Source organism: Amblyomma americanum, chromosome 3 (assembly GCF_052857255.1).
Source record: "Amblyomma americanum isolate KBUSLIRL-KWMA chromosome 3, ASM5285725v1, whole genome shotgun sequence".
Taxonomy (NCBI): Eukaryota; Metazoa; Arthropoda; class Arachnida; order Ixodida; family Ixodidae; genus Amblyomma; species Amblyomma americanum.
In genome coordinates, this window is record NC_135499.1 from 59,144,407 (window position 1) to 59,168,562 (window position 24,156).

The 24,156-nt window shown below is 44.6% G+C and overlaps 1 protein-coding gene across 1 annotated transcript in view; it reads right to left on the reverse strand.

The window, feature by feature from the left end:
* LOC144123748 (uncharacterized) overlaps nucleotides 1-24,156 on the reverse strand; it is a 117,819-nt gene that overhangs the window by 70,440 nt on the left and 23,223 nt on the right. Inside the window, exons 4-7 of the mRNA XM_077656514.1 lie at nucleotides 22,229-22,255; nucleotides 20,014-20,253; nucleotides 16,305-16,337; nucleotides 5,026-5,178 (exon numbers count right to left, since the gene is read on the reverse strand). Of these exons, the coding sequence (XP_077512640.1) occupies nucleotides 5,026-5,178; nucleotides 16,305-16,337; nucleotides 20,014-20,253; nucleotides 22,229-22,255 (453 nt within the window). The remainder of the gene's footprint in view (nucleotides 1-5,025; nucleotides 5,179-16,304; nucleotides 16,338-20,013; nucleotides 20,254-22,228; nucleotides 22,256-24,156) is intronic.

Below are 24,156 nucleotides of genomic sequence, written 5' to 3' on the forward strand. Positions count from 1 at the left end.
CGGGAGCATTCGCGGCGCAACTATAAGCGAGCCATATGTCCTTGGATAACTGAGAAAATACTCGCAGTATTGAAAGAAAAGGATTCATACTTCAATAAACTCAAAAACAACAGAACAGCGCTTCTTACTAGGTAGGACACTTTAAGTACTGCAGAAAAAAAATCTGTAGCATTGATGAGGAAATCAAAGAAATTGTATTATACTAATTTGGTTAATCGTCAAGGAAAGGAACAAGTATTTAATATCGTGAGGACAGTTACTGGAGCAGTTCAAAGATATCGTTCCTGATAACTTGTTAATAAAGACTACCAACCAGTTTAATTATTCATAACCTACGGTCACAACATAGCGCAACCTACTTCGTTAGTACCAATGACATCAGGCATATCTCGAGTTGTTAATCCTGAATTTATTTTTTCAACCATTACTAGCGAAGAAGATAAAACTATTCTAGCAAACATGACCACGAACAAAGCGGCAGGGCCAGATGGCATACAGGTCAAGATAATCAAAGAAAATATTGACTTGCTTTGTATTCCATTATGCAAAATATTGAATAACGCGATAGACTACCTTATACCCCGATACTTTAAAAACTGAAAAAGTTGTTTCAATATATAAAGCTTGTGACCCTAACAACCAGACCAGGTAAAGGCCAATGTCTGTACTGAGTGTCATTATTAAGCTTTTTGAAAAATTAATATCTGCTCAACTCAAAACGCTTATTGATACCAATAGTAGTATTTGTCCTTACAGTATGGCTTTGTCTTTAATAGGTCCACGTCTTCGGCTGTATTTACTCTTTCACAACTTATTTCATCTGCTCTTCATAACCATATATAGCATATTTACAGACATAATAAAGCTTTCGATAGTTTTTCACATTCCATTCTTTTAATAAAACTGGAACCGTACGGTGTACGTTGCAGAAAACGAATTATTTACAAGTTACCTATCCTCACGCAGCAAGTTGTCATCAGCAGTTCAAGTCCACATACCGACATATTACATGTGGTGTACCACAAGGATCAGTTCTGGGGCCTCATTTATTTTCACTCTTTATTAATGACCTCCCGAATGCACTCCAGTGTTTTCAATTTTTGATGTATGTGGATAACACTGCACTTGCCTTTACTGGTAGCTCGCTTCAGGCATTGAAAAATCGCATAAAAAGTGAACTCTTCCGCAGTTCGACTTGGCTTCTTAATAATCATCTAGATTTAAACGCTGAAAAACACCAAATATGGTAATTTTGCTCAAAACAAGGGCTGTTGATTCAAGTGTTTTTTTCTATAGGTGTTGAAAACGATGTTATTGAAAATGTGTTTTCCTTAAAATATTTAAGGGTTACATTTGATTGTGACCCAGCTTGGAAGGAACAGGCACAGTCTTTGACAAAAGTAACTAGGCTGCCCGGTTTGCTTCTCCTTTGTATAGCGGAGCAGTTTTAGCGTAAATCATTGTAAATCATTGTGAGGTAAGAGAACCCTTTTCCCCACCTTCCAATACCTTTTCGATTTTAGGGAAGCCGTTGAGGCTCCACTATATGAGGGAGAAGCAAACCATGCAAACTGGTTCCTTTTGGCAAAGTCTCTACATAGTGTGTGTAATCACGTCATTTATTAACAAATGCTCAGCATGGCTTTCGACGCGGTTTCAGCACTTTGACAAAACTTAATGAACTCACTCATGATATTTGCAATAACCTTGATGCAGGCAATGAAACAGACCCAACATTCATTGACTTTTCGAAGGCGTCCGATACAGTGATCCACTCGAAACTGATTTATAAATTTAACACCATCCTGAACAACCCCTGCCTTCTCAACTGGATTTCAAGTTTTCTTTCTAATCGTTCTCAATTTCTGTCTTTCAACGGAACAAATTCTAGAGTAGCAGACGTGCCCTCGGGAGTTCCACAGGGTTCTGTATTCGGTCCCTTGCTTTGCTTGGTTTTTGTAAATGACTTACCTTGTGACATCACCTCTAACCTACGTCTGTATGCTGATGACTGCGTGTTATATCACAAAATTACATGCCTTGATGACCACTTACATCTTCATAAATCATTCTCAGAATTTAGCTCTTGGTGCGACACATGGCAATGGACAATTTACATCCGCAAAACCGTTGTTATGACTTTCATTAATAGAACGGCACCTTCCGTGTTTACTTACAAAATTAACAGTACCCCCCTCCAGAGCGGAAATCAATACAGATACATTGGTCCTCTTTTTAAACCCAACGTGTCATGGTCCAAACATATAGATTTAATAACCTCAAAGGGGCTTAAAAGTTGGGATATCTGCGTCGCACAATAAAAGCTGCTCCTATAGAGATACGAAACTACTAATGTATAAGTCGCTAATCCGTCCGCTACTTGAATACGCCTCTCCTGTTTAGAACGCACATAAACAACGCGAAATTAACCAAATCGAGGCAGTCTAGAAAGAAGCCACTCGTTTCGGATACCACAGGTTTGGTAGGAATTTCTCGCCTTCCACAGCACTTTCATCACTGGGCCTGCAACTGCTCTCAGCTCGACGAAAGGCTGAGTCTTCAAAATTTATGCATTGTATTATTAACTCTTCTTGCTGGACCTCTGCAAATGATAATCCAATTCCAGCTATACCATCTAAAACTAGAAGTCACCACAGGCTAAACATCACTCCTTGTTTTGCCCGCATGGATACTTTTAAGTACAGTTTCGTACCGCGTGTAATCGAATTCTGGAATTTTTTACCTGGCTTTACGCGCTCTTTTCCCTTCAAACGGTTTTTAGAGGCTATTGAATAGTTTTGCCTTTTCTTGCATTTGTTTTTTCTACTCATATTGTTTCTATTGTTTTCGTACGGTACGTAAAATGTTGCGTACGGTTGTTTCACTTTGGCAAAAGCACGGCGGCACTTTCCGCGCCCTAGGCTGAAATCACTTTATCTTTCATTGTGTCGCAGTCATCTGAGTTACTGCAGTGAGTCATGGGGAACAACATACAAAGCGCGTTTATCACCACTGTTGAGACTACAAAACCGCGCTTTGAAAACCATCGTATTACCTCGTTCGGATAGTTATTGCAGTAATATTTTTGGCACACTGGAAATCATGAGATTTTCAACCTTACGTGACTGCATTTTTTTATGGCGCAAGGCCATCTGCAGCTAAAGAGCGCCATGGCACAAGGTAGTTGTAATTGCACAATGTGGGGTCAAAGACTCATTTCCCAAGCATCTCACCCTAAAGAAGCCGACCACCAGGCAGGGGAAAGCTTGTACCCATTGAATCGCCGGTGGGTACCCGGCGGCACTGGGGATCAAACCCTGCACCTCCCGCATGCGAGGAACTACAAAAGATCTGTTGTTGTTAACAGCATTATAAACACCAACTACCTCCTAACTCTTTGTACATTCAGTATACCCGTCCGCAACACTAGGCAAGCCAGTAATGGAAATTTTCATCTTCCTATTTTTCACAATGTGTATGGAGAAAGGCGAATAGAATTTACAGGAGCGAAAATTGGGAACTCGTTGCCAAATGAAATTAAACAAGCCGGAAATTTTAAACTTACGTGCAAGCGACATTTTCTCAGAGTCGAAGCAAGCCTACAACATTAATTTCCTTCAATGTGTATGTAACGGCTAACCTACATTATATTATTTGTGCTGGACCGCTGACTATGCCCTAATTGGCTATCGGTCCAAATATCTGTGTACAAATTTTCTTGTTGTCATTGACTAAAACTTCTCGAATCTTGAACCTTCCTCCAAAATGAAAGACTAGCCCGCAAGTGCGTCCCACTGGAATAATTTTCCAGAGCATATTTTTATATCATGAAATCGCTAACAATTCTGGTCTCGTCTTGAAGTATACAGTGATAGAAGCTGAAGATGTTGTGTACCGTTGTCGCCAATTTGTAGCGTGTACTAATTTCGCTTTGCTCAAAACAGCCCACCTGATGCCAGGATGTATAGCTTTGTGTGCGTTTCGCTTTGTCGTTGTTTGTATCAGGGCCCCACCCCTGTTCTAGGTCCGAGTTCGGAGCGATAGTGTGAGCAAATAAAAATGTATTCGGCTGAGGAAAAACGCTAAGGCGCCCGTGTGCTGTGCGATGTCAGTGCACGTTAAAGATCCCCAGGTGGTCGAAATCATTCCGGAGCCCTCCACTACGGCACCGCTTTCTTCCTATCTTCCTTTCTTCTTTCACTCCCTCCCTTATCCCTTCCCTTACGGTGCGGTTCAGGTGTCCAACGATATATGAGACAGATACTGCGCCATTTCCTTTCCCCAAAAACCAATTATTATTATTATTATTATTATTATTATTATTATTATTATTATTATTATTATTATTATTATTGTTGTTGTTGTTGTTGTTTCATGCCTACACTCGTGACAGCTGTGTCTCGCCTATGCCTTGCAAACTCGACGCGCCCCATCGGTGCCACTTGCCATATAAATATATATATATATATATATATATATATATATATATATATATATATATATATATATATATATATATATATATATATATATATATATATATATATATATATATATATACCGCTGCTCCCGCCCGTTGCTGCCCGTATGACTTTCTTCCTATGCTACCTACAGCATATGTTTTGCATAACACCGAGATGAGAACATGGGGTATGGCTTTGGTAATGAGGAAACTCCTTACAAGATTCGCTGAAGGCAACAAGGACAAAGGAAAGTCTCCTAAGTGCTGCTTCAGTCTTCGCGATTTTGAGTATGTCAATGGTGATATTTTTTTCTTCATAAGATGTATGGAATAATACACACCTACTGTAAGCAGCGTAACAATAATGATGGCGCTGCGCACGACTCATATATCGACACGGCAAAGATATGAATGGTCTACACTGGTACACATATACAAAAACAGGGAAGGCAAAGTAAAAATTGCCAGGAATTATATTTTTTGTTTGCAGGCATCACATGTAGCTTCATATGTGCCTAGGAACCTCAAAGCAGTAACGTGCAATGCACTCGATACGTTCTCACCTGAACTGATCTCTATCAGCGCCATGTGCGGGTGGATGGGATGCGGCCGGGCCGGGTTCGTGGCAAACGCCACAATGAAGAAGTCGCAGGAGTCCGGCATGCCTACTGAGAGGAATTCGTGCGCTCCAGTCTGGCACAGGAGGCCTGTTATATCTGCAAACGGCGTGCGGAGAGAGATAATGCTGCGCCGCTGCAGGCTCTCACGGAAATTCATGCGCAGTTCCCGCAGTGACCGAACGCGTATTAAAGCGGCGCAGTTCTACAGCGACAAGAGTTGTAGAGACACTCCATTTTGATTTGAAGCGGGAATTCAGTTATACCGCTATGTGAGGAGCAAATGCAGAGGCACATTCAAGAAAGGGCACGAGAAACTTTTGGCAAGACAAGCACCGGCTGCAGCGCAGTGAAGTCCGCGAATCGAAGTAATGAAATAATTTGACACGTTGGACTGCACTATGCCCTACCGGCGGCGACTTCAGCAGTAACCTTGCGAATGGAGAAAAAAAAAAGTTGCAAATTTTCTTTGCTGTCTAACTCGGATCGCCTATCCCTTCTGACGTCAAACATCTTGTCCCTCCTTATGTAGCGTGACTTGACATTGTACTCAGACGGAATGTCTGCTCAATCATGCACTGCGTCCCGCTTCCGAACTGCCACAACCGAGTTCAATGACCGTAGACTAGCCGCTGCGGAACCTGACGAATCGTGGAGAAACGAACTTGGCCCTTTTAGAAGTTTTGCTGACGCGTCTGAATACCTTCGTTACCTCGCAGCGATGGCGCATGGGTAGACCATCCACCTCACCTGCAAGAGGACCGCAGCTCGAATCTCTCTATCGCGTAATTCTCCACCGGCTATTAAAAAACATCTCCGCGTGTTGATAAAATTGCACACCCAGACCTGGGGTGCGGCCTGATCTCGGTGGCCAGAACCTATGCGCACTCCTTCACCAGAGCAGGATTTGTCCACCCTGGTGTATAGTGCCTGGACACAACCTTCTATGAACAAACCATTTAATCCTCGGCCCTCAGTTCCTACAGCGACTGCAGATGAACTGACCAAGATGGCTACTGTTCAGATTTATGTAGAACTCTTCGGATACTTGAGCTATCTTCTCTATATTGCTAATAACATTGCCGTCTTTGTCTCTTAACGCGTACGTCTGGTTTTACGTATGCCTACTTTTGTCTTCACTGCTTTTAGGCTACCTCCGTGGGTGATGCAGGCCTGTGCGCCTGCATCCAGCCATGATGAGCAGATCGTTGAAAGCTTCTATGAAGACGTGTAATCGGCAATAAACAAAGTAAAATCACAGTACACCGTACAGATGACTTGAATGCGAAGGTAGGCAAGAAGCAGGCCCGAGACCAGGCGGTAGAGGACTATGGCATAGGCTCCAAGAATAGCAGGGCGGGAGTTATTAGCAGAGTTCGCAGAGAAATAATTTACGGATCATGAATACCTTCTTCCCGAAATGAAGGAACAGATTTTTAGACCCACCTTTAGAGTATGCTCGATTTTGTCCATATTGAACTTCCTTATGCCGGCTACCTTGCCCTTATTTATTAAACTGAAAGCTCTGCCACTTCGATTCTGTCGGTAGGGTTAGACGCTTTCATGCTTTGGCGTTTCTTAATCAGATCTTTCTTCTCCTGAGATAGCCAGTCGGTGTCCTGTCAGACCGTCCTACCGCCTACTTCTACTGCGCACTCCGTAATGATAGCTGTCAGATTACCGTTCATTGTTTGAACTTTGCGATGCTCGTCCTCAGTTAAAGCCCAATATTTGTTCTGCAGCGATATCCTGAATTCCTCTACTTTCCCTCTTACCGATAATTCATTAAAGGTCTTCCGCTTCACTGGCCTCTTCCGATCTCTCTTCAAGTCTAAACTAATTCGAGACCTCACCATACTGTGGTTGCCACAACGCACCTTTCCGAGGACCTCGACATCCTGCACGATACAAGGGTGAGCGCTTAGTATCCCGTCTATTTCATTGCTAGTCTAACCATTGTGGCTCTTCCACGTCCACTTCCTGTTCTTTCGTTTCGGAGAGAAGGTATTCATGATGTTTAAATTATTTCTTTCTGCGAACTCTACAAATAACTCCCCCGCTGCTATTCCTGGAGCCTATGCCATAGTCGTCTACCGCCTGGTCTCAGACCTGCTTCTTGTCTACCTTCGCGTTCAAGTCATCGGTACAGTGTACTGTGATTTTACTTTGTTTACTGCCGATTACACGTCTTCATAGAAGCTTTCAATGATCTGCTCATCATGGCTGGTGAAGGTGATGCAGGCCTGCATCACCTTCAGCCTGTGCCTCTTATTATGCCCAATTACGATAGCTGCCACCCTCTCGTTTATACGGCAGAACTGCTCTATGTTGCCAGGAGTATCTAGATTGATGAGAAATCCCACACCTAGTTCTCGTCTGTCTGCTAACCCACGAGAACGCAGTACGTGCCCACCCCGCAGTACAGTGTACTCCTCATCTGTCCTCTTAACCTCACTAAACCCTATGACATCCCATTTCATACCCGCTAGTTCCTCGAACAGCACTGCTAGGCTAGCCTGACTGGATAAGGTTCTAGCGTTGAACGTTGGCAAGTTCAGTTTGCAATGGCAGCCGGTCCGGATCCAGAGACTCTTAACACCGCCCGCGGAGTCACAGGCAAGCAACGGATGATCGCGAGGCATCCACCATCATCATCAGCATTACTACGCCCATTGCAATGCAAAGGCCTCTCCAATCAACCCTGCCATTTTTCAGCTGCTTCCACACTACCCCCCAAATTCTTAATCTAACCCGCCCACTTAACTTTCTTCCGCGTCTTGCTACGCTTGCCTTCTCTCGGAATCATCTGCGTTACTCTTAAGGACCAGCGCTTGTATTGCCTTCGCATTACTCGCCCTACCCAAGCCCTTTCCTTCCTCTCGATTTCGACTAGGATGTCATGAACTGACTTTTGTTTCCTCCCTCACTCTGCCCACTTCCAGGCTCTTAACGTTAAACGTATCATTTTTTTTCGTAGCTCCCTGCGTTGTCCTTAACTTAAGCTTAACCCTTTTCGTTGGCCTCAATGTTTCTGCCCCATAAGCGAACATTGGTAAGATACAGCTGCTTTATACGTTTCTCTCGAGGGATATTGGTATGCTGCCATGCATGATCTGAGAGAAGCTGCAATATGCACTCCACCCAATTCTTATTCTATTTATTTCCCTCTGATTATCCAGATCAACGGTCACTACCTGCCCTAAGTTAGCGTACTCCCTTACCACTCTTAACACCTCGATACAAATTGTGAAATTCCCTTGCGAGACTGTCGGACATTATTTTGGTTTTCTGCATGTTAATTTTTCGACTCACCTTTCTTCTCTGCCTAATACATTTGTAATGTTTTGTAATTCATATTCCGAATGACTTAGCAAGCCAATATCATCAGCAAATTGCAAATTACTCAGGTATTCTTCAGTTACTCTTATCCCTAATTATTCCCAATCTAGACCACAGAAAACCTTCTGTAAACAGGTGGCAAATAGGATTGGCGAGATCGTGTCTCCCTCTCTGACACCCTTCATTATTGGAATTTTATTGCTGACTTTATTAGGAATATGATAGCTGTGCAGTAATTCTAGATTTGTTCCAGTATTTTGGCATAAGGTTCTTCTACACCCCGATACCGCAATGCCTACATGACTGCTGAGAATTCCACTGAGTCAAATGCTTTCGCGTAATCAATGAGGGCTTATAAGGGTTGGTTATATTCTGTTCATTTCACTATTACTTGACTGATAGCGAGAACCGTGCTTATTTCCATGTCAGAGAGGACATTTTCACATCACTCTTGTGCACCTTGATTCTGCAGTGCCTGCATGACTGCTGAGGTTTCCACTGTGTCAAATGCTTTCTCGTAATCAATAAAGGCTTTATATATTGTTTGAATATATCCTGCGCATCTCCCGATCACCTGTCTGATACTCTGAATATCATCTATTGTCGAGTATTCGTTACGGAAGCCGGCCTGATCATTTGCTTGATTGAAATTTAAGCTTGTCCAGACTATATTAGCGATTAACTTAGTAAATACGTTGTAGGTAACAGACAGCGAGCTGATCGGTCTTTAATTTTTCAAGTCCTTGATGTCACCTCTCTTATGAATAAAGATAATGTTAGCATTCTTCGAAGCTTCTGGTACCCTTGACGTCATAAGACAGCGTATAGAGGGTGGCTAGTTTGTCTTGCAGAATACGCATGACTAGTTTTTCTCTCACAATCTCCCCTTCGACCTTCAACAGACGTTCGAATGCTTTCTTTACTTCCGGTATGTCCCATTGCTGTGCGTTACTGCTTCTCTCATTAACTTTCTGATTATATTGGCTACTGTACGGATTTGTGAAGATTTGTGCATCCATATTGCTAATGAAAATGTCGCCGTTGTCTGTTAACGCCAACATCTGAATTTTGTCTATGGTTAAAGTCCTCTGCGCCACTTTTAGGCCACCTCCGTGCTTTAGAGAATGCTCCATTCTCTCCAGATTATATATCCTTATCGCTTATTCTAGTACTTCCTTAGGAAAAGAGCACGGAGCGCCACACCTTGCTATCCCTATATAAAGCTCTGCTTTCCTCTTTCTCCCTTTATACCTCAGTGCATTAGTGACAGCAAGAAGTTTACTCCTAGAAGGAGTTTTACTGCTTTTTGTGCCCGACACCAGGGAAACCAAGTAATTCACTCAAGACAGCCTTATCGGCACCGCCTAAAGAGTAACTAGCTACCAAAGCATCGCGTTGGCCGAGTTGGCTATAGTTATGCTTCAGAATGATGCAATGCGCGCCCTACACGAGAGCGTTGAGCCCGACGCTATGTTTGGTGGCAAAGGTTTTTTCTACGTTGTATCCTTTTTCTACAATAGCGCACCTCTCTTTTGTTGTCTGTCTTCCAGTACCACTGTGTTCAACAAGAGATACGTCGTTAGTGTGTCGAGAAATCTGCTGCGATTGCGGGGAAGAGCAAAAATGCAAAAAAGGAAGTGAATGCACACGTCCTATTCAAAAACATTTTTGATTGCATATATCGTAGTCGCTCTCTACAAAAACAGGTTGTCGGATTTTGTGATGTAGCGATTTGTAGAACGAATATTTGATTTCCCGCTATATTTGTGTCGTTCCTCACAGAAATGATTTCGCTACCAGTAGGGGCAAGGCCAAAAAAGTGTAGCGGAATGATCTAACGCGTTTTTCAGGAGCCGCCTCCATAACAATTAATAATGGTTTTTGTTACGATTTCATAGGGTTTAACATCCCAAAGCGTCTCAGCCTATTAAGGGCGTCGTAGTATTGCGCTCGGGATAATTTCGACCACCTGGGGTATTTCAATTTGCACTGACATCGCACAGTACACGGGACTCCAGCTTTTCGTCTGCAACAAAATGCGACCACCGCAGCCGGTTTCAAATCCGCTTCTATCGTGTAAGCAACCAAAAACTATAACCACAAAGTCGCCTGGGCGTCTTGAAGTAAATAATGAGGTCAATATGCTTGCATGAGTGAAGAGAAGGTGCCTGTAGGCAATCGTGCGTTATTCCACAGCGGTTGCGATATCATAAGGTGGAGAAATATAGATTTGTGACGCAAAGTGGAGAACACCAACATAAGGTAGATTAATGACCTAGCTAATGCATGATCATTTAAAACATCTTTGTGTTTCTTCCTTGTGTCTGGTTCTTCTCTGCTGCCGGATTTGAGTGACCAAACACCAACATAAGCTGACAGATGACGTTCCTGAGCACTTCAGATTGCACGAGGCCAAAATGAAACGGTCTTTTAATGGGAAGTATACAACATGCTCGGCAGGAACTGGCATGATTTCTGGAATCATGAGTAAAACTTTATATCACAGTTTGTGACGTTTATCGCACCTCATGTGAGAGTGCTTGTAGAGGTAACAAAAGGTTTGCCGCACCGTGGCACATTCGTCTGCGGAGAGGTCAGTGACATTGCACTGCATGCGTTCATTGCTGGCCAAAACAGCACTGTCTTTTATCACTTATATGACAACCTTTAATATGCATAGTCCCGGTTCTGTTGCGTCTGTTCTGCAGCGCGCATGATTTCGTGCGAACACCAAGCAGGGGTAAACTGTCGGCAGTGTTGGCCGGTAGTTTCTCTTGCATTGGAATATTAACTAATTTTCTTGTTCCTGCCCATGAAAAGCTATTGGTACTGCGTAAGCCACCATGAGGAAAGAGGATTTTGGAATGTCATCCTTTTTTAGCGCATTAACAGTGAGAGCTAAATTCCCCTCAAAGAGCGACGTCTTAAGGCATCGGTGAGAGAAGCCGGCACCGGTTAAAAGCAGCCCCCATCACGCACTTACCTCCTCTTCCCCCACCAAACGACATGGACCATGTGAAGCCGAAGACGAGGCTTCAGCCAAGGAGTGAAAGGAGTCCTTTAATTACCTACCCACACTTAAACCCTACAAGGCTGCACCCACTTTTATCCTCCAAGAGCGTTACCCTCCACCCAGCCACCTGCTCCCACCGAAGCCCACGCAGAAGCGGAACGAAAAACAGACGACAAAAAAGGAGTCAAAGACACGATGGGGAGGCAATTAATGTGCAAGCGAAATATGTAACCATTACAGCCAATAAACATTTGTCGCATGACATCATATGATTACGTGGGCATTTTTTTCAATCCTAGCTTTTGTTCGACATTGGACCGGTTTCGATGGCAAGCGATGACTGAAGATCATTGGCAGATGTTTTGTCCTAAAATCGACGTAATCGAGATAATATTATTATATAATATAAAAGCGGGAAGCAAAGGGGGAAGCCAAAGAGGGAAGCAGGTTCCACGAATTGAAATGGCGCATGGTTGTAAACGTCATATTTTCGTTCTCTTAGTTCAAAGGTGTTGCCGTATTCGCATGGCTAGCTTGAAAAATTCAGGGGGGCAATTGCGGTGCGGTGAGGCGAAAGCCTTTAGCACGGTGTTTCTGCTTGTGTAACTGAGGTGTGGTGAAGATTTTAAGTACAGAATTGTTTGTGAATCTTAAATGTTGGAGATACTGGAGGGCATTTGGGAGGCATCCGTCTGATTCGACGCCTTTCTGCGAACACTCTTCAGGGTCCTAGACAAGGAGAACTGCATACGCGTTGGCAGGAAGTAGCGTAGTCGTTAGCACGTTCGGTTGCGGAATCGAAGTATGGTGGTTCGAATCTCATCGTCTACAAAAATTTCTAATCGAGTTCAAGAGCGTAACGGGCGGACGAACGCGAGCGTCAGCCATTACAGGCTTTCGCCTTAACATTTTGGCAGCTGCGCTCGTCGATCAGTCACCCCGGGCGCTGGATGCAACTCCGGACCGACGGACGGGAGAATGAGCTATTAAAGGCTTTCTCCTTAAAAGAGTGGAGGATAACCGTGCTACGTCCGGCGCCCTCAATAACCGATAGCCTCACCTATGCTCCTTTTTTCTATTTTCTGAGTTTGATGCTAACGACGCGGCATGGGACGCCTTTCTTCTGCACTGAAATATAATGCCTTCGTGGATGAATACGCACAAAGTGTGGGTCAGTTTCGACGGATATTGATTTGTACTACTATAAGGGTACAGAATAAAGCAACAGCCGCCTCTTAGCCGAGAACATTTACACCTTGTCGCACTTTTCTTGTGACTTGGAGAAGATCACGAAACTTTGGGAGCACATCCACAAAGGGCGACACCGCTGAGCGATGCGTCTATCCTTATTAGAGATTATCACGAACAGCAGGAGACGCCTCAATTAATCCATACTGGCGGCTCAGCGGAGCACTACGTCCGGGACCGCTTGTGTAAAATTTCCCTATAAAACATTGCTTGTTCCTCGATGGTGGCAGCTTCGTCTGAGCTCGAACGCCTTGCTTCTGGACTGAGTAAAGGAATAAAAGAGGGAAAAGGATCATTGTTGTCTGCCTTCTTCAAGCATCCGGTATCGAAGTGGAGCGATAGATGAACGATGGGTTTTGGATAGAATTTCAAAGCTTATGACGTCGGCTATGTAGACTTTTGCAAAACAAGCAAATAACAAGCCTTAAAGCGTAATGTTTCACATTACGCACAACAGGAAAGCAAGACCCAGTGACTGTAATGTTTACTGCACAAAAGCAAGCTAGGAAATTTGATTAGTCACAAGCAAACTTTTGGCACATTTATTTTCACAGAACGACGTAATCATGCGGAGAAAGTTTTTCTGACACGAAATTCGGGACATAGCCACCTCATGCTTTCGTATTAATAATATTCATAATAAAACCGAGTCAGAATGAAATCATTGTGTAACCCTTCCCTCTCCATGGCTAATAAAGCTTCATGTCCACACACGCTTGTCTTAATAAGGCCTGTCATTTCAGGCACACTCACGTAGAAATCACATCGCACTCGAAATGCGACATTTAGTCATGTTTCCGCTGCAATATTGGTTACGAAATAGCGCCTCGCATTTACATAGTCACTACTAGTCCGAGGAACAAGTCTTTTTGTAGGCCCGGTGCCTGATTTCATCCGCACTGTCTTAATTCTGCAAGCGCTACACTCCCGCATGAAAAGTTGCTATTCCCATTTCCACTATTTATTGCAGGAACTAGAGAACTCACGCAACGCGACTAGCTGCTCTTCTATCCCGTCATAGCAGGCACACCAACTTAACAGCCCTCCTAAGATATACTAGTACATTGGCACTAGCTACCTTGCTAGGGAAGAAGCCGTCCTGTCTGCGGATGAAGCGCGGGAGTCACTCGGAGGAGCGTCGCGCCAGCTGAAGCTAATGGATGGAGGCCAATAAATGCAAAGCAGGGCTGCGCATCACCCCCTTTCTCCAAACTCCCTACCCCCCCCCCCCCTCCCCGCTCCTCAAGAACCACGTGCAGCAAAGCAAGAGCAGTAGGAGGCGGAGGATGAAGTCCCCGGAGGAATGTGCGGTCGAGAGGTGTGTACAAATGGCTTCGGAAACCGGCGAATGGAGGGAATGGCGTTTCCAGCCGCGACGAGCAGCTTCGGCACCTTACCCCATTAGGAAATCCGAGGAACGACTGCAAACAACAATGGGTGCAACTTGAGATTTCAAGCTGATAAACATCTAAACAAAGATAAAAACAAAGCTAAACAAAGGCAAATATTCCGGCGCACCTAGGTCGTATTTAGCGCGACCAGGTAAATGGAAGCCATTTTTTTCTACAGGAAAAGTTGGACAACAGTGCCTGAATGTGCCGGTGAACCACTTACGCAACGGGGCAAACAACATGGCTGGTTGCACGCAAGCCGATCCTTCTCACACTAATTCGCGGCGCTGTCGCAGCGTGGCGTCGATTTCTTCAAAATCCCCAATACTCTTTGAGTCGTTCAGTACCACATGTTATGTTTGCAATAGCCAAGTGACCGAATGCAGCAAAAAATTTACATGTATCGACGACCTAGCTCTCGCCTTCCGTCTTGGCTTTCGACAAAAATAAAAGTCATCTTGTCCTTATTCTCTTGCCTCCAGTTCCGAGACGTTGGCTACCAGACTGAGGCTCCCCATCGGTCCTTATTCGTTTTATTTTGCGTGTTCATAGGAATCCATCTCCCTCTCTTTTCTCTGCCATGGGTACTTGTAGAAAAATTGGAGGGGGCACTTAAGCTGCGCCTTAAAGGCACGACACGATAGCGTGATGCGTTGATTCCCTTATTTGCAGAAGGTCATTCTCTAGTCATAAATCCCTGTAAGTCCTCATACATTTTCTGGCGCAGTGGTGCAGCTGTTAAGAGATGCCCCACTGCCCTGCGACGTCACGTGCTCCGAGCGGTGGGCGTTGTGCGGCCCAGGTTGCTCTTCCCGAGAGACCAATCATTAATTTAACTGCTACCTGGCATCATGGGCAGTTTTTTCACTATCAGCCCTTACAAAAATAGTCTATATACACTATATAGACTTCATATAGACTATATTGTCTTCCTGTAGATATCTTTATCTATTCGTAGTCTATAGTTTTTGTACAGACAAACGTTCACTGAAAGTGTATGGCATAAATCTATAGATTGTCCACAGACTGCCTATAGGGTCTCTATTGCCTATAGACAGTTTTCTTAAGAGAAATTTAATGCCACAGGGCATCAATGATGGGTGAAGGTGTGATGAATGATGTAGTAGAGATTAAATGAATGGGAAAAGGTTAGTTGATTTGATGAAGTCCAGTAGAGAGCGATGGTATGGTCCCTGCGTGCAGGCAATGTATGAATCAGGGTTGCTTCATGAAAGACCTGCTACCATCAGGTGCCGGATCTTTGCAGGCTTGAGAGCTGGGCAGGCCCACAGTAAGTGATGTATGTCGGCTTCAATGTCCTCGTGTTTACATATCGGACAACCTGGCCGAGGAAACAAATCTCGGTACTGAGGCCACTTCCGAGTGATGGCTGGTGTGAGGGCAACCCCGACCCGGATCCTCCTAAGCGCAACCTCCTCAGCACGGGTAAGACCGCGGGGGAGGGTTACCGCACACGGAGGGATGAGAACACGTGTGCGGCGCCGGAGGAGTTCCTTTCTTGATGAAAGGAAGGCAAAATTGTCCGAATGAAGGAGCCGAGGCGGTGATAAGTTTGTATTAACAAGGCGGGTCGCTAAATCTGCCTGGCTTTGATAGGTCAGCAGATCCCGTGGGACCCACTCAATACGCACTGGCTGCGGGATGCGTGCTGCGAGCCGGTGGATGTCCTGACATATCGTTGGACAGCGGCTAATCCGTCGTAGCAACCGGACAACTTGAAGGGCGTCAGTGCGGATGACAACGCGGGCCGCAAGGAGCATAGTTATGTAGGCCACCGAGCAGAGTGCTTAGACAGTCCTCTAGGGTTTGTCTCTAGAGAGCCTGTTGACTTTATAGACCGAAGTCTATGGACAGTCTATAGACTGTGTAAAGAAATTCTTGTAAGGGCGGTGGGCAGGTTTTGATGACGCTGCAAGGTCACTTCACCTAGTTTGCCCATCTGCCTCCTAGGTTGCTATCTGGGCACCACCTTACAACGCTGACGTCGGATTTATTTATTTATTTTATTTATTTGAACATACTGCTGGCCTCATATTTGAGGCCGTAACGGGGCCTTTAAGCCTGCCGCGTATAAAACTTTCGCCTATTGTGAAAGGGAGAACTCGAGCGGGTAATGCTGGGAATCATAACCACAGCTTAGAGAAAGCACGTGCCGCAGACTGCGCTTTTGCGCCACCTGGAAATGCGTTCTTGATGAGCGGAGGTATACTTACTCCTTTTTTGGTAGGTTGGGTCGAACGGCTTATCTGTGACAAGAAGACAAACGCAGTAAGGGAGAACTCACAGGACAGACAGATGCATGCAAAGCGCGGTTAAGCGACAGCGGTCAGTGGTGGCGAATATAAATTTGTCATTAATTATTCGCCTTTCTCTTTGGTAGATGACGCGGGATGTCAGAATTCTGTCACTCGTGGCGTCGCCATGGCTTTAGACAGCTAAGAGTGGCGCGTTTTGAGTGACGTCGAGCCAAACGTCAGAGCATCCTGGCCAATCATCGTGTCCTGGTCTTACGCCCCGTCAACAGCGCAAAGCTGGGAAACGTGTCCTTACAGCTGTCGCTGTAAAAATGTTTTCGAAAATATACACGCATGTATAACTCAGTATGACGCAACTATGATATGCGTTCTAATATTTTGCCGACAATACAGTGGGGCATAGATTACAAGCAGGTCGAATTCTGCCTTAGGTCCCTGGGGTCGAGAGCAGAAAAAATGGTTCAGTGACAGCAAATAGAAAACCACTACATAGAACGCATCGAGCAACCGTCTGCTTTCATTGACGTCTACTCCGCGTCAATGCTCGCCACTCGCTACGCTGCGGGAAACAGAGCGGTCGACTGTCAGCGGAGGTAAATGGTCAATGCCAAGAAGAATCTCGCCTCTACCATGTCATCTGGAAGAATACAGAACACAAGTTCCTCCCAGCGATGCGATAGGACCGCTAATTACAGGGCGCTCTTCTACAAGTAAGCGCTAAACAGGCCGCGCCTTACTACCTACACGAAACGTTCTGCGACGCTGCATAACTAGAGCTTCATTGAGCATTCCCGGTGCTCTTCATCGCACCCTGCGTCGCCTGAGCTTTAGAGCCTGATTAAATATTAATTATTCGTGTCCTTCAAACGTCAGTCTAATTGCCGTGAGGAATTTTCGGCTGCTATTTAGCAAGGCGACATCCAGAGATAAGGGAGATAAACGCTTTAAAATACGCAGTCTCTTTACAGTTCCAGTACTTGCGTGTTTTGCAGCTTGAAAACTTCGTCAAAACTAGTGGCATATTGGAGGATAATGGGACTAACGTGCGTTCCTCTGCGCAGTGTAAGATAAAAGGCGTGAGTAGTCGCCGAATGCTTGCCCTCGATTTGTGTAAACCAGCATGATGTCCTGACATGGCTTTTTCTTCCACTCCGAATACTCCAGAAAGTGTAAACGACACATACAGAGGATAAAATAACAGGTTTTTGGCTGACCGAACCCAAATATTACCGCCCACTTTCCACTACTTCCGACCTTCAAATTTCCAGAAAGCAGCGACGAAACAAAAACAAGCGTTTGAGACACATTTGGCTTCTTAGACGCAGTAGGAGGAATGGAAAATGAAAGGAAGGCGGCTAGTCGACGTTGGTCTAGGAAGAGCACCTTGATAAGGGCAGCTGAAAGCTCCACACAAAATTTGGCGTTGATGAAGTTGCTTGGCAATTATGAAATACCCCGCCTGGAGTCATAACTTGGCCCGACGAGAAGGGACATGTGTGCACACAAAAAAAAAACGCAAAATTTTTTACACCCCGCATTGTAATACGGAGATCGTGGGTTCAGATCCAACTGAAAGCATGTGGCTGTTTTTTTTTATTCTACTTTCTAATCAAATATCATTGAAGTGAGAACTGATTACATTATTAATTTCTCATTAATCAAGACCACAAATAAGATTTGTAGAGTTTCGCTTACCGGCTTAGCGCGTTAATCATCGAAAGTTATAGGTTTGATTCAGCCGTGTAATAACCCTGCGTCCTGTCGTTGAAACACCCTCAGGTTGCGCACTGCTCCGCCCTCGTCACGTATCGTCCTCCTTCCACGGTCGGCACCCTCTGGGTTCTTTCCGTGGCAGCCACCTTCTGGTTGCGCATTCCTCCTAACTCTCCATAACCTCCTAGGCCACTACGTCACCCGTCTTCATCCAAGCACTCTTTCTCTCGTTTCCTCTGTCTCCTTTCTTCTAATAGCAGAAAGGATCAATTTGTTCTGTGCACTTCGCGTCCATCCCAGCGCCGCAGTTGGCCGCCATCGTTGGCAGGGGACAGATTAATTTCATTTTATTATATTATATTATTCATGCCGAAATAAATAAACTCATTAGGATCTTACGGCTGACTCTGTACATTACATGGAAGAATGCATAGCTGTATGGCTGACAAAAAGCTTTGATAGCTGTAGGCGTAAAAAGACAAATCTCCCTCATCTTTCCTCGGTTCTTGAGACTGTTGGCTGCCTTCAGATGAATGCCGCAACGAGTCTTGCATATCATTACCCTTGTCTCTAGTCCTTGAAGGTATTGGTGAGCGCTACCAAAATATGGAAAGGGACGAACACACAGGACAAAGCGCTTTCTAACAACTATTTACTCTCTGAAGAAGCATGACTATATACACATATTAACGTCAAATCATGCACAGAATAGGGAAGAGCGAACGGCGCTGACAAGAGCGATATGAAGAGAAAAAAGAATATATATATATATATATATATATATATATATATATATATATATATATATATATATATATATATATATATATATATATATATATATATATATATATATATATATATATATATATATATATATATATATATATATATATATATACGATCAACACGTGCCTTTACAACAGCCGAAGATTACTATTCTTGCGGTAGTTAAATTCAGTTCTCCCTAACATCACCAGGAGGGGAGCTGACGCATTGCTTAACTGGAGCAACATGCATAGCGAAAACTTTTTAGCATCGGGATGCATTTGCAGTGTGCGCAATGTGGTGCCAGATTCCCGGCTTCCCGGAGGATGCATTTCCAACTAGCCCCAGTTGTAGCTCTTTTGTCTGTAGTCTAGGAATACCGAATAAGCATAGATTTTGTTGTCATTGTCGGATTAGTTTAGTAATAAAGGCTTCTAGGTCGCTCGCTTGCATCGCTCTTCCAGGTGATCTGACGCCACAGCTCATCAGATCGGTAAGAATAAAGCTAGTGTAGAAATGCGAAAGCAGCACAATCTGGAGAGAGAACATCCTTTCTGACCAGTAGTTTGGCCTCTCTGAATAACCTGGGCCTCGTTACGTCAAACATCTCGATCCTTACAGCCACCAGCACGGAGTTTTAATTACTGTTTTTTGAAGCGAAAACCTTCACTACGCTAGGTAAACCAGTCGTCGCGTAGGCCGGAGAATGACCTTGAATGACCTTCAGCCCAACTACGTTAGCCGTGTATGACCATGTGTGGCACAAGTATGGAGCCGAACTTCAACTCTGACCTTGACCCATGACCTTTAGTTGACCTTTCACCTTTGACATCTGTCCTTTGTCATTGGGTAACCTTCGTGTTAACCTCTGACCTTAAGAACATCCTAAGGGTGATGTGAGAGCCAGATGATGACATCCGATGGGGGTGTCGTTAGACCATGTGATACCACGTTACAGCCACGTAATGCCCTAAAGGGCGCTTAAGGTAAATAAATGAAATTTAGAACGGCTGTCGCGAGCGTGTAGCGGAGCTGCCATGGACGAGCCTGAAACGCTTAGCAAGCGCGCTTGCTCTTCGCTGAATTCCATTGTTAGCCAAGTTAGGCCACTGCCAATTTTTTAAATCACTGAAGCAGGTTTAAACCACCCCAGAAGCAAGGTGCTTCAAAAGCGGCGAGCACTTACACGTTGTTGTCGTTGTAGATGTCGTAGTGCTTGTGGTAGACGTTGTAGTTGTCTTAGTGCTTGTGGTAGGCGTCGTAGAAGCTGTAGAACTAGTGGTGGTAGTAGGAGTAGTAGTGGGTGTCGTCGCCTCCGACGTCTCCGGAAAAGTGGCTTGAGTCCATGGCGCGGTTGGCACCTGGCTGACCGGCGGTGGCTGTGACGGTGTGCTGTCGGGTCTCATGAACAATTCATCCGTGGTGTCTTGCAATATGGAGCAACAAAATGGAAGGTTAAAAATCGTGACCTTCACCTTACCAAGAATCATATGTCAGATAGTATATAGTATAGGGCCAAAAACCACATTAAGTGGCTATTGCAAACAAAGGAAGAGGTACGTTCCTCTAATGACGATCACTGAACGTGCAGTCTCTCAGTGCGGTGGTCAGTGGCATTCGCCGCAAAATGTGGACATTACTTAAAGCAGTCTGTGTAAGTACCGCTTCAGTATTTCTATTGTGAGCGGCCCATTCATGCATTTTTTTTCTCTGCCTCGAATTATTTATTTAAACTGCACCAACCATCTGTGCCATCTTCCAGACCATCAAAGGACATCGGTGTCGGCAAATAAAATGATTGTGTGAATTTAAATTTTTCTAATTTTTAACTTGTATGCCGTTTACTTTCAGGGCACTAAAGTAAGCGTCGACATTTTGATTTTATGTACTGCGAGACCTGGCTCACCATTTTCAACATGACTCAAGCTGCGCATCATATTTAGTTTAATTTATTACTTCCTTAAAAGGGTGGCCACACAAACTTTTGGGGTGTCCATTTTCCGCCTTGAGAAAGTTCTACAGGCCTAGTAATCATGAAAATGAGCTCAAACCACTAGTGCACCATACCAATAATTAATTACAAGCTATTTATTTTATGCCGGCAGTTTCGGTCTCGGTAGGCGCAAGCATCGCAGTGGACCGTGATGTCACGGTCCACCGGCCAGCCTCACAGCCTGGGCTACCACATATTTGTAAGGCGTCGGCTGTGGCCATAAAGCAACGGTTGTTCCTGTGAACAACCACTCGGTTCAGTGACGTAACAGTAATTAGGGCAAGTGCACCTTGTCGTCACTGTAGGTTGTGTAAATACCGAGTGTCTAATCGGAGGACACTGAAAATAATATTAAAATTATATTCCACTTAACGCCTGCTTCTGAAACTGGTTATAAGGCATCTCCATACGCCCTGATAGGAATACCACTGCTTGTTTGCGTTCTAAATTTTGTGTCTGCACCCATTTAAGTGACCCAAGCCCTTTCATAAGTGAGGACGTATTGGCACATGAAAGCGAACTGCAGCAGATATATACATAATTATATAAAGGATGCAACAAGAGTCATAACAAATGGCAGTAACCACGTATCGAATTCCACAGAGGCTAGAACCACGTCAACGGAAAAACAAAACAAAACAAAATGTAGTGCAAGATACGCTCTAGCGGCGTAAGTTAAGAAGCAGGGGTATTTTAGTATCTGAAAGAGTATTTTGTGATCTGTGCATGAGGCTAAGTATTTCGGCAGTCAGTTCCAGAGTGCTGTAGCGGTAGAAAAGAATGAGCTGTTGACTGCTACGTGTCGCGGTTGGTGCGTGCTATCCGGTTATCGGGTCCCGGCGGAGGAGGTTGTCGGGTAAGGGGTGAGTTTAGAGATTATATGCAGAATGCGGATGTTGGAGGAACTGCATTTTTCAAATTTAGTGCGTACTTGTAGCCTTTCGTGAAGGCTGCGCTGGAGATCTTGGTGCATTGCTGGAGGGGGAGGGCTGTCTATAGACAGACATTGTAACAAAGCGCCCCTTCAGCGCACGAAGAGAATTCTCGTTTTCTTTCATGTAGTAAGATTTTCCGCTGAAGTCGCCTATTTGCTTATCAACTAGAAAGACGCCGCTAATGGCAACGACATACCGCTGTCTGCGTGTTTAGTAGGCCGCGAGTTCCTCAGCAAAGCTTTTTCACTTTCACAAAACAAAAAATTTCTAGTGTCTGTGTATAGCAGTCTATGAGCATTGCATAGCTTCTTGTTTCTCTTTAGCGTCCTTTGAAACGTTGGATTCTTTGAAAGATTGTTCTTCCCCCTCTCTTTCAAGATGTTCTTTTTCTTGTGGCAACGGACAGTGGAGGTTCAGGGAAACCGTGCGGAATATGAGCACGAGCGTTGTGTTAACCATGCCGTAACACTTACCGAAGGTGTCTGCAGTGGTGTCGGCACCTGCGATAAACATCGAAAAATACCAGCGTCACTTTCAGCCTCTAGCATTCATCTCCACCAACCTTAACTGCGAATATACTTTAGTAAAACTTGGTGCTGGGATAGTTGGTTAGGCATTTCATTGAAACAGGTCAGCGCTAAAAAAAGACAAAACACACGGCGAGAGAACAACGACACGACAGAGATGAGCGCTACTAACAACTGGTTTAATTTTTACTCCAGGGTACATATTTCAAGCCTTGTCACATCGCAACATGCGCGCAACCAGAGGGCGTGAACATTTATCATATCAAAAGTTAAGATACATATCTTGAGCATCACGTAACAGCAAGCCATAAAGAATGTAAACGTGTGCCACGGTTGAACGAAGCTCAGGTTCTAGACAGAAGCGCAAGTAGAGTCTCCAGAGTCTTGCTGGAGACCTTCCACATAAGTAAAAACGAGAGCAGTGCGTAAGCGATGCTTCATTCAAGATTTATTCCGCGGAGCGGGCATTTCTTGAGACGCGTTTAGTAAAGAACTGAGCACGTTTTGTTTTTCTTCCCTTTCTTTTTTCTCTGATTCATTGCGTCGATTACTGGTGTTCCTTTTCATTCTTTTTGGCTTGCAGTTACGCGATGCTCTAGATATGTATCTTAACTTTTGATATGACAAAATGTTGACGCCCCCTGGTTGTGCGCATGATGCGAGGTGACAAGACTTTAAATAAGTACCCTGGAGCGAAAATTAAACCAGTTGTTAGTAGCGCTCATCTCTGTCGTGTCGTCGTTCTCTCGCCGTGTGTTTTATCTTTTTTTTAGCGCTGACCTGTTTCAAAGAATTTAACTGCGAAGTTCAAAAACAGCTGTCTTCAATGTAAATACTTTATCAGTTTACATTATTACAGTAATACACTTCAAGCAAGCGGGGCTCAAAATTGACACAGGAATTAACTAATCACAGAACACAGTCACAACCCGCACCAGGAAAAAGCTGCTGTTTATCTAGCAAGAGACGTTTTTCTATCACTCCTCTAAATACGACGGCTGAAGGCCTTAGAAGATTTCGATACCTAAGGTGATCAAAAAAGGAAGAAATACCTTTTCAGGAACAAACTCTCAGCCGTCAAGGAAGTAAGTCCATTCTAAAACTTTGCTAATTTGGTACATATATGCAGGGACCCCAGAACATTGAGGGGAGCGCCCCCCCCCCCTAAAAAAAATTTTCAGAATTGCTTGCATTTGATCAGATACCTGACAATTGAAACATTTCAGTCCTAGGTCTCTTTTTAATTCAAATCACAGTGGGGCTGAGCTACTTAGCTTCGTAGCCATTTGTACAGCATTATCGTATATGACTAATTTAAACCAGTCATGTACCAACAGAGGTCGACTGTCTGACCCGTGTACATGATCTTGATTAGCAGAATTTAAACAAACTATGCAAAAAACTTTTTGATGCCAATGATCACTGCTCCTGTGTAAAGCTTCCCATCTATACAGCTTCCCATTTCAAATCATTTTATACTACCGTGAATATTTACGGCAGCGATCGTGCAGACGAACGCGCCTGTCAAGAAGAAGAAGCGCTCGTCCAGGGCTACGCCGCTGCTGACTGTCGGCCGCTTAACTCCAACGTGACTCTCGGCTGCTTAACGCCAACGTGACAATATTGTAGCGTGAACTACACTGGCCGAGGTTCAGCAGTTTCGCGTGGCTCCTGGAGAGCCGTGCTGCGCATGCGCGAGGAGCAGTGACGTTACACTGTGCACAGCTGGCGCACTGGAGCCGCCGCCGCCGCGTGCGCCTCGCCGGTCATAGCCGCGGCAGACGCACTGGGGCCGGCGCGTGCCCAGCTGTGCGCCTCCGTTGCGCAGTAGCCAAGTCTGAGGCTGCGGCAGTACCGATTGATAGCGCCTCCCA